The following is a 12,358-nucleotide window of genomic DNA, read 5'->3' as shown; positions in this document are numbered from 1 at the left end:
TTTTAATTAGATTTTTTGCTTTGAGACTTGTAATTCGTGTAATGGCTTTATTTGAATAGCATTGATTCCTTCTTTTCTGTCATTTTCATCGGAGCTATCTACCTCAGTTGTTTAAATTGAAATTGTAATATTAAGTAACATAATAAATAGTAAGGGAAAATTCAGCTTATTTTTGAAAAATTTATTTTTACGTAATCGGTAAACACTTCTAAATCAGTTTATGACGAAGGGTTGTTGTTTTTTTTAAGCGTGTCACTGATTTCTCAGAAACGACCAATATGGATGATTTAATCTATTTACATATTTCTTGAGGTTGGCACCTACTTCAAACAATTTTGTAGTACTTAAGAGAAATAAAAACCCAATGAGTCATTCGGTCATACGTTTTGTATCCATTATTTCTTTATAAAAAAAATTATCAATCAAATGAATACCCAGGAAATGAATTAGCCAACGTCAACCGTTGAAACGCATAAAACTGGACGGTTGTCGATGTCACTTTAGGTATTTGTCCAAAAAAATATAGATATATTTATTGTAAGTATAGCTTTTTGTTGTACATCACAAACATAAGAAAAACACAAAGGTACATAACATAATATACACATATGTACAATATGACATTATTTATGCTTTACCGCTTAGTAACGATTATTTTTGAGACAACCTAATATATTCAAAGTCTAAAATCTTTACCAATGTAGATCATTACACTTACATATAACTTGTCAAGTGAAATCTACCACAAATTCGGAAAGAAATGCCTCTGATTTAAGAAGACCCGGTGAACGAAACTTAGCGAGACTCTTTCATTTACATATTTTGTTAAAAATAATCACATTATAATTATTCATTTTTCTATTCGAATCGCCCTGGAGCAGATCGTTTTATTCCCAGTGTGTATTATCATCCAAAAAGTCATTAGTTTTATAAACATATATCCCTTTTTTACGTTTATAACGTTCGTTAACGATTTTTTGTATTTTGCATTTGAATGATTTCGAACCTTTTCTGGGATCCTCTTGTAAAAGAGTATGTATTGCCCAACAAAACAATTATTGACCCTGTATAGTTGGGTAATATTAACTAACTAACTTTTATTTATCCGTAGCACTAGTAGCATACTACTACGTCACAATTACTACAAAACTCTTTTATATTTTTACGTATGTAAATGTAAAAAATAAATAAATGTAAAAAAAAATGTATGTTACATTACATTATCAAGTATATATTGACAAGCAACAGTCAATATTATAATTTGTTTAAATTTATTTCTTAAGGAAAGTTTCGGTCCCATGTTGTATATTTCACGAATAGCCCTCTTTTGCAACATAAATATCCTATTGATATCGGCTGCATTGCCCTAGAACAAAATTCCATAGGACATTATTCTATGGAAGTGACTAACATATACATAGCGAGCCGTATCCACATCAGTCAACAATCTAATTTTCTTAACCGTGAATACTGCAGAGCCTACTCTTCTAGTCAACCCATTAATATCCCTTTGCAGCTAAGAATCTTTAGTGATACCAAGTTGTTTTTTTTAGTGTAAACAAGTACCATTGTTACTACGCCGCAATTCATATCGTACATCAGTTTTTATACATTTAACATTTGGATTAATAAATTTGAATAAAATTTGGTATAAAATTTGATAAATTTAGTATTTTTGCTTTTTAACAGTGAATTATTGACATTAAACCAATGTTCTATTTTTAAGAGACCATTGTCTACATCGTCAGATATAGTTTGGCGTCTTTTTAATTCAAAAATAAAAGTAAAGTTAATATTAGTAAATATTATTATACAAATATCCCTATAACTAATAAACGTTGTAAAGCGGATGTTTTCTTAGTCTTTGTCCTCTTCCTTTAAATGTCAAATTCGTGATACCAGAAAGAGAAGAATGGTCGTGGTACTATTCACTTGCTAAATGACAATTACCATCATATAATATAAACTACTATTGAAATTTTTTTATAGCTGTCGATTTATTATTATACAGTTTAATTTTTTTTCAGATGGGTCATCGACTTCCAAGATATTCAAGTATAATGTGGGGTGTATGCATTCCAAGTTCATGTAGCAGCTTCGACTTAGAGGACGAACTGTCCCACAAGCTTTCAGACCTCGGTATATCTGTGAAGGTGCATAACACACTGTGTACTGTGAAGAATTTCAAGCGACCCTATTCATTTGGAAAAACTTTAACAATGTAAGTATTTGTAAAGAATTAAAACAGTTAAATTAATTTAAGGAACGTTGATGACAATTTCATGATGTTTTAAAATTTTGAATAAAGAACACCAATTACCTATCAAGGCTCAAAATTAGTTTGTATAAGCGTATATATCGTGTAGCCATGCTAGATTCGACCTACCCCGACTCCCTCTAATATCTTAAAAGTCAACTGAATTGTATATCCGAGGAAACCACTATAAAGAAGCAAAACATTCATTTCTACTTATGGTTTTCTAAAAACAATATAATTCCCAAGTAACTGCGCTGTAAACTAAGAAACGATTAAGGAAATGATGAATGATAATTTCCGATAAATTCGAGAACGTTTTTATTAACTTTGTTTTCCATGCAATACATAAAACTGCTTCTATTGACTGGGGAAAATCATGTAAAATGTTATCATAAAATTCGCTTGGTACGTTCTTACCCATTGTCGAAAGTATAATGAGTTGGAGCATCTTGTCCCACTTACGTGGACATACTTTTATTATTGTTTATATGAATACCTTGTCCATTGACTTTTTCATCCGTAAGTTTATAAATTTTGCTCTTTATTTATTATTGTACTCATTTGCACATAGGTAATACCGTAAGCTAACGATGCTAAGAAAAACGTATTAAAGTCGCATCACTAATTATTGTCTGCTCCGCGAACACCGCAGTGTCTCTGTTTATGAAGGGGAATTATTACACTTTTAGATGAGAAAAGATTTAACTGGTTTTATTTCATTTCATTTTGGTAAATCAGTATGAGTCGCAAGCACTAATCGGTTAATCTGATTTCATAATTAATCATAACGCTACAAAAAAATCTTGCATTCGGAAGAAAACATCTTGTTTCTTCGAATAATATAATACAGGACAATATGTTTAGGAATAATAGTGTTCGCTCCGTGGTCAATATTACATAATCAATACTGAAAAAAATTTTTTTTTAATTGTTTACACTTGTCTATAATAAAGGTGATACTAAATGAAGTCTTTTCAAAAGCTGACAAAAAGAAAATATCGGTTACAAACAGAGCAGAAAAAAAACTGAGCCGTTTTTCTTGGCCTATATATTATACATACTGTAACATTAACTATTTTGAAAATAATATAAAAAAAACACAGTATCAGATAAAGAATGTAACTGTATCTGGTTACAACTTTTTATTCAATACTATTTGAATAAAGGAAACGAAAATGGTTATTCAAATCCATATGATAAGTGTTATTTGAATAATCGTATCAAAATTTATGAGCTGTGCATCCTTACGTACAAAATAACACTGAGAAAAACACATACATTGAGATTAACATCTTATTATCATCGATAATAAATACCTCTGTCATAATCATTATACTATTTTAACCGGACACTGTTTCGAACCTCAATAAAATATTGAAACCTATTTCAATGTGATCAAATAAAATATTAGTTAATTTGAGTACAAAAGTTAAGTGTATACAGTATGTAATAGTAACAGCCAGTAAATTTCCCACTGCTGGGCTAATTCCTCTTCCTTTGAGTAGATATACACCTCGCTGCTCCAATGCGGAATATAGGTTTGTGGATTCACATGCGGCATGATTTCGTTGAAATTACACAAATTAAGCACATAAAAATTCAGTGGTCCTCGCCTTGGTTTGAAGCCGCAATCATCGGTTAAAATGTACGCGTTCTATCACTGGGTCATCTCAGCTCTCATGACTGTTTCTGGCGTTTAACTCATTAAAAACATTTCTGAAACTATCTTCTCCATACGGTTCAAGCCATTTTCATAATAAATTTCCATTTCTTAAAATATTAACAACAAAATAATCTTGTTCTTTTTAATTTTAGTATAGATGTGATTATAAGTCAATAAATTATAAATAGCACCTGTTTCCATAGTTACACCAATATGGGTATACTATTATTAATTATTATGGAAATTAATATTATATATTAATCATTATGGAAGCAAGATGATTAAAAGATTCCAGAATTTGTTGAATAACGTTAAAATATAAAATGAATAAATAAGGAATTTTATTCACCAGCATTTCACTACAAAATATCTAATGTAAGCTTACATCGCGCTCTAAAAGATATGAAATAGTAAATATAAACAATACAAAATATATTTAATAAAAAATATCTATAAAAATAAAGCTCAATACGCGTGAATAACGTATTTAATTAATAACGGAATGACTTCCTTTTAATATTTATTGATTATATATGTGCATATTTTATTCGAAATCTCTTCCTTTACTTTGGCGATGAATATGTTTTGATCAACATATGTATATATAACTAGGAAGATTCCATCTATGGAAATAATGTTAGATAAAAAACGTAAACATATTGTTTACAACGAGGATACCAATTACACATTGGGTGACCTCACCATTCTACACAAAAATAAATCGCCTACTTCAAATCTTGATTTATAACCTATTATTAACTTTTTATTATTAATTTATACGCAATAATATCATGACTTCGTCACGTTCCGTCATATCCGTATTAGTAACTTCTTGAAAATCTGTATTAATTTTCCATAATCGAATCGAAGCAACTGTGTGTAATATTTGGAACACAGCACAGCCAGTCAAGGAATCCATCATTGCAGTATAATATTTTGTTATCTTTAGTTAATCTTCTTATTTTTTCGGAGATTTTCTTCTTGTTTCTGCTGTTTGTTTTGTTGCAAATAGATTTTTTTATATATAATCGTTTGAATAATCTAACCTGTGCCCTAAATAAACCTATTTTTATCATTATTCTTAGTTTGGGTTAGGACCGTTTGTGCGACTGAATTCCCGATCCATACTCGCAGCCTACAAATATAAAATAACATTAAAACTTTATTTAGACCCTCTGATAAAGCGGGAAAAAAAATTGATAAAAAAAATGTTATACAAAATAAGTTACTCATAAACAAAAAAAATATATTAGTAAAAACCACATGGAAGAGATTATTACGTATTGCGTTAATAATTAGGTTATTATGCCTCGTAATCATATGGTACCAATAAAACCCAAACATGAAATTGTACCATGATTAAAATTAATTTCAGTATATTAAATATACGACGCAAGCAACCATTTAATGAGTAATTAAATATTTATAATTACATTGTTAACATTTTGTTTCAGAACATTTTTCCTGTCCATAATCCTTTTGTTAAGTTTGGGAACATTGCTCGACAATGGAAAGGAAGGCGAAACGAACTTTGAGAAGTTACTTAATGCGTTTTCTCTGAAACGTAATTTAAGGAAAGTTTTTGACTTGTCGGATTCACCAACTAGAGTCAAAGGAGTAGATGCATTCAGAGGAATAAATGCATTTGCGTTGCTTCTGGGTCACAAGTCTATGGCGATGGCTCACAACCCTTATGTTAATAAGACGAGCTATTCTGAGGTTTGTGTTATGAATATTTTTTACCGTAAATTACATACCTCCCCTTTTAACCGGGTTTTATTTAACTTTAATGATGACTTTACACGCTGTTATTGCTGTACAATATAATCTAGTAAGCGAAATTTTATTCATTTAAATAAACGCATTTAAAAATAGCCTGATATTCGGAAGTTGATTTCTACTGATCTGACATATATATATCATTTATTACTAATACATAACTTTAGTCACTACCGAATTCCTATATAAAAATGGAACAAGTTTTATCGAAATTACTTGCGTAATGTCATGATTGTTGGTGTTATCAATTTTACATCGATTTACTTCGCTTTGTCGTATAAGCTCGAACTACTATCCGATATATACAAATTAATTACCAATAAACAGCACTTTCCGAGTTACTTTAAGGTGATCTCCAAGGACATCACCGAGACCAAAACAAATCTGAGTATCAGTAACAAAAATGAATGTTAGCGGAAATGAAATTCTTGACCATTGAAATTAAAACAGGTTCGTTGTTACTGCGCTAGACGGTCACAAAATTTAGATTCGTGACAGTTTAAAGGAAACACACCGAAGGTTAATGGTGACTACGGATCACACGTGTAGGCGCAGTTTCCGCATATCACACAAATGCATTCATTAGACAATCATTTTAAAAAGAGATGTAATTTCGGAAGTAATGATTTTTAATATATTGTGATTTATAAAAAAAACTTAGTTTGCGTCGTGGCAATAATAAAAGTTAAACCTATGTATTCGCAATTAAATATTATTATCATATGATTTTTATAATAAAAATAGAATATACATATACAGAAGACATTATCACAATAATATTATATGTGTTACGAAGTGTCACGATAAATTGGATGGTATAAAAAATTTACCAAAAAAATCGCACATGTGTCAACTCATGGTGATCAATCATATATATACAATATACAAAATATCAATTTATATATATTCCTAATGATCTAAGTACGTATAGGTACATATAGGCTATACTGAGTGTTAACAACACTAGTTTGAAGTATGAGTGATCTTATTACAGGCACCAGAGACTTAACATCTTAGTTCTAGTTCTACTTAGGAGGTACGCCTCTTGAAGAACCCTGTAACCACAGTAACAATTCATAAATTTGCTTAATCCTCTTACAGTGCAGTTGTAAGCCGTGGCACTCTTCCTCTAACAGATATTAATCTGTGGAATGATCCACGGATCCTTGTCTTACTATATTTTGAAATAAATTATTATACCTATATTTTTAGTATTAAAGTTTATTTTGTATTGGCTACTCTGGCAAATTTTACTAATCTGATTACTTACATAGAATTTTCACAACATAGTTGTGAATCATAATTTAAAGGTATTATCATTGTATTTACATATACTTAAGATTTGTTTTTTTATTTTATCAAATAGGATTATATTATTGCGTTTGAAAATTGACGTTCTTTGTATATGTCCTTTAATAAAAATGATCAATAATAAAAGGAAAAAAAAAATCGCGTCTGTAAAAACTACATTCTAAACCGGACTTAAGTTTTTTAAGAGATCTTTTGATGATTCGGTTACTCATCCATTTATATGCTACAAATTAAGTATAGATAATTTTAAGACTATTGCGATTTGACTTTTAATTGTCAACCTCTAATGGTATTGATGATCATTATCTTTATACAAATCAACCTTCACACAAACATTAGAATACGCATCGTAAAATTATGTTAGGTTATAATAGTAATTATTTAACATTAACATTGATATAAAACATCTATTGGCGCGCCTTGGGGGTAAAAACGACTCGTATGCCGTAAAGGCAAACTAAATGATGCTCTCTTATGCCATTGTGCCCCCTATCTGCCGCAGTTCTCTTCTCCCTTGTGGGTGCGTGATATGAATACTATTCTATTCCGTTGATATTTATTATAATAATAATGAAAAATCGATAATTGAATGAAGAAAGTATGTTTTTATTTATTTTACACCATATTCACTTATTAATTATATATAATATATTCTTTAATTATAAATAATGAGTATTAATTTCTATAATTAACATCTGCGTAGCATCTCGTATAAGCAACATACTATTTTTCAATTTAAAAAATACTATAAGAGTTATGTACCATATTGTTTAATATTTCAAAGATTGTTTAATATGTACAGAACGATCTGCTAGACAACTAAGGTTTCTGGTTCGCAGTCCAATTTCGTATAATATGTAGTTCGGAAAGATTTCCACAAAGATATACATCCGCATAAATCAAGGGCTTTGCTTTTATAATCCTCTTTTTCTTCCATTGAAATTTAATTACGACCTAATGACCTATTTCGGTCACGAGGAGATATTATAGTTCACAAGACTTATATGTTCAAAACAAAAGAATTTTATTCCCTTATTCTCATAATTCAATGAGACAGAAACCAACACGAACGGTGTGAGTTCAGGAAACGATAAACCCATTAACTCAGTATTCCTTGATATAGATGCTAACAACTTTTATTTTACCAACTCAGGGCTTAAACCCAAGTTCTTGGGAAATGAAGCCTTATGTCCCAGCCATTAGACAGATAAGGCATTTGTGCCAAATTTAGTTATTTACCTGTTATCATAATTCGTATAGCATAAAATATTTTTTTTCACGTTTTGTTTTACTCAGGTGTTTGGAATGCCTTGGGCTGTGATCGGACGTTCGGCGATCATCTATACAGATAGTTTCTTGTATCTCAGTGGATTTCTAAATGCACACAATCTTCTTCAAGACTTGGAAAAGAAAGGAACTATAAACTTTAAGGATAGAATGCTGGCCAGGTGGTTCAGGTATGTTATTTTTCCATAATACTCTTTGTATTTTTATCGTTATAAATAAAATTAGAGTGACTTTCAAAAAATCACTAAGGACAGCCATAGATTATTTGTAAATACAAGTCAAGTTTTTTCTCAACAACATAAAGCATTTTGAGTAAAAATAAAAATAAATACAAAATATAGAAGACATTTCGTGTTTTTTATTATTATTGTATATTTTTGATTAATCTAAATCTAACCCTTGAAATAATATTGCAATTATTTATTCAATAGTTAATTTTCAAATATGAACTAGCTTTAACCACCCAAAATCAAATCAAAAATTAGCAATTGATCTTCTTTTACAGTTAAAGTAACAGCCATCTTGGCTAAGTCATTTATTATTAGTCGATTGCGGAAGCGATACTTCGAAAGCAATTAAAAAAACATTAATAACATCAAACTTCAATTTAAATTCAGAATCCATCAAATTATTCATGGTATATATTGTTTCGTCAATATTTATAAGTGAGATTGCTATGATATGGAAAATTTAATTTTGCATTTAATAATTCAGTACAAACATTCATTACTGTAGCTGGAAAATGTATAACCTTCTAAGATAGGCCTTCGAATAATTGCTTCGTGTCTTCCCAGAAAAACAATTATCTCAATCAATTGACATTAAAACCATTTAATACAACGAAGATATACAATTTATTAAATTATGTAGATCTATACAATAAAACTACAGCCAAACTTCTCGGACACCGAGAAAACTCAGTAAGCACAATAGCTAGTCGCAATACGCTTCCGCTAGTGCTAAACGTCGTATGTAAATATTCGAATTTAAATCTTGTAGCCTGTCTCTATGTGAAACAAACGCTTTTGAGATACGAGTAACTAACCGATAAAGTCGTTCATAATAAATAATATGTCACATACGTGTCGTCACACGTATATCTTGGAAACCTACGAAACGTTCTTAATCGGTTTCATTTATTAAACGCATGAGTAAAATGAATCGGTTTTTGAATAGAACTAGACATTAGAAGATAAGTTAAAATATATGAATCCCCAAAGCAACAAAAAAATAAAAAAATATTTATTCAGCAGTTATATAAAAATTTTAAATGATCACTTTTTATTTTGCTGTAAACTCATGCAGTGTGACGTCAATCGTCAATCAATCAATCGTATAATCAAATTCCTCTCAACTTTTAACAAAATATTTCTAGAACTAAATACTTAATTAATTTATGAATAACAAAGATTTCAAATAGTTATATATCTACTCTACTATTTTACAAGTCCACTGTAATCTTTCATCCTTTATTACATTCAATTATACATATATTTTATACTAGGTGTTGCATGTAGCTTCGTTCGTGTATTAGTGGGGAGGGGAGTGTTTTTGTCAGGTGTGAGGTATAAAAAAGTAGTTTATGTCCGTCCTTGGTTCACGCCAGACTACTAGACAGAGCTAATTTCGTATTGATAATATTAGTACAGATCAGTGAAAGATGTCGCTAAATATATTATTAAACTAATTATTAAATTCATGTCATGTCTTGGATGGGCGTGTACCATCTTCGTCTTCATCTACACTTTCCATCAGGTGAGATGGGAGACAAACGCCTATTCCATTACAACGATAAAAAATAAAAAAATAAAATGTCAATCATAAAGTGTTATATTATTTGACCCCTTCAATTATGATTAAGAAAAAACCCACCTAATACATTTTTAATTAGTAAATCGTTAAGTTCGTCTGAATCATCAGGCACATTAGTAAGCACGTGTTTATTATTTTTTAATTAAAAACCGTAATGTTTTTTTTCCTGTCAGAAGTCGACAGACTGGCAAATGGGCCTGATGGTTAGTGGTCACTACTACTCGGACATTGGCACCATAAGAAATTTAAAACCATTTTCACCGAGTAAAACCCTTATCATTATAACGCTTAATTATATTTATTAAATTGCCAGTAAAAGGGTTCGCAAAATTTTCTAGAAAAATCTGACTTAAGCTCTCAGGAACATTTCTTCAAACAACAACTTCAATTTCACCAAAATACTAATATATAAAATTATATTGTATAAACATTTCATAATATAATTCTAAAGACATAATAAAAAATCCTGCACATATTTATTTCCTTTTCCAACTGGGGGACATTTACAAGCTGATATTTTACCTTAATCTGTATTAATAATTGAGGAGACTGTTCATATAATGCCTTACTAAATAAAAAACTAGTAAACCAATAAAAAAATCTAATATCAGTTCATGCAGCGTGTTTCGGAGAAGGTTTTAATATAATATCTCCAAAAATGTAGATTATGATGCTGTACGGCAATAAAAGACTGGCACAATAAAATAATGTAATTTTTTTGAAATTATTAAATTTATAAAGAGGATATATCAAAGGCTCGGACACACGACTGTGGAGAAATTATAAAATAAAAAGTACAAATCTTTCTTAGCTGGTAGGTAGGTAGCTGTTATTTGCAATTGCACCCGCTTTAAATTTATATATTACATAAATGCGAAAGATAATCTGTCTCTGTGTATGTCTGTTACGCTTGCAAGCAAGCAAGCAAACAAGCCCCAAGGAACCACATAGGCTCCTTTATTATACCTAAAACCTACGACCATCCCCCAACGATGCCGCGGGCGTTAACTAGTCATATAAATAGACAAACAATGACGTATATACGTTATAAATAACAAAACGATATAATATAAATCTTAGGGTACAGTAATAAAATAAATTATGAATGATCTTATTTATTAACTAAATCAATAAACTACGCATCAAGCGTCACAGATAATATATTAAAACCAACCAGTTTTTTTTACCGTTTTATTAACGGTAACTAATAAATTCATCAATAACATAAATTAAGTGTTTACCGTTCTACTCAAAACTTTTAATATATTACGTTAATTATTTACAATAAATAAAAATTTAAATATGACGGTAAACTAACGTTTCTCTTTAAATTAACTACTATAGACTTTAGATTGATGTATCTTAATTTTTTATTTTTCATAAATATATAATACGTATTTTTTTACTATTTGATCTTTAAATCATGAATAAATCATGTTATCCTATAAATTTTAAGTGTTACTTTTTTAGTGTATGTAAGGTTAGTAACAAAAATAATTAAATAAATTGTTGGTAGAGCTTTGGTTTTTGACATTTGGATACAAGCCAATGCTCACATAATATTTTACCATCAAACAGCACAATACTTAATATTGTTGTTTTCCGTATCAAAGGGTGAGTGAGCCAGTGTAACTACAGGCCCAAAGGAGGTGATATCATAGTACCCAAAGTTGGTGGCTCATTGGCCATATAAGATAAATTTTCTTACATTGCCGATGTAGCACTAGCGGTAGTCACCAGTTACCATCAGATGGGCCATTAGTGATCCATTTCAATTAATTCACTCCAATCATTATGACGACCTCCGTGGTCGAGTAGTGTGTACACCGGTTTTCATGGGTACGCTACTCCGAGGTCCCGGGCTCGATTCCCGGTCAAATCGATGTAGAAAAAGTTCATTAATTTTCTATGTTGTCTTGGGTCTGGGTGTTTGTGGTACTGTCATCACTTCTGATTTTCCATAACACAAGTGCTTTAGCTACTTACATTGGGATCAGAGTAATGTATGTGATGTTGTCCAATATTAATAATATTAACATCGCTCTATTGTTTTTCACAGGCTGTTCCCAATGTTCCTGAGCTTAATGTTATTCTGCACATACATTCTGCCTGACATAAATAACGGGCCCCAGTGGAATCTCGTGGTTGAGGAACACAGTCGAGTTTGCCAGAAAAATATGTGGAAAAGTTTTCTATTCATACATAATTACTTCGGCTTCGAGGATATGGTATGTTCTTAGTTTTTATAT

General features: G+C 30.2%; 1 protein-coding gene across 1 annotated transcript in view; it reads left to right on the top strand.

Moving 5' to 3' along the window:
* The window catches only part of Drd (drop dead), a 45,996-nt gene that overhangs the window by 20,276 nt on the left and 13,362 nt on the right, over positions 1 to 12,358 (top strand). The window contains exons 3-6 of the mRNA XM_026635443.2: positions 2,028 to 2,221; positions 5,375 to 5,639; positions 8,307 to 8,467; positions 12,169 to 12,337. Coding sequence (XP_026491228.2) covers positions 2,028 to 2,221; positions 5,375 to 5,639; positions 8,307 to 8,467; positions 12,169 to 12,337 — 789 coding nt within the window. The remainder of the gene's footprint in view (positions 1 to 2,027; positions 2,222 to 5,374; positions 5,640 to 8,306; positions 8,468 to 12,168; positions 12,338 to 12,358) is intronic.

This window comes from Vanessa tameamea, chromosome 3 (genome assembly GCF_037043105.1).
Source record: "Vanessa tameamea isolate UH-Manoa-2023 chromosome 3, ilVanTame1 primary haplotype, whole genome shotgun sequence".
Taxonomy (NCBI): domain Eukaryota; kingdom Metazoa; phylum Arthropoda; class Insecta; order Lepidoptera; family Nymphalidae; genus Vanessa; species Vanessa tameamea.
This window is presented reverse-complemented; position numbering and strand designations above follow the sequence as displayed.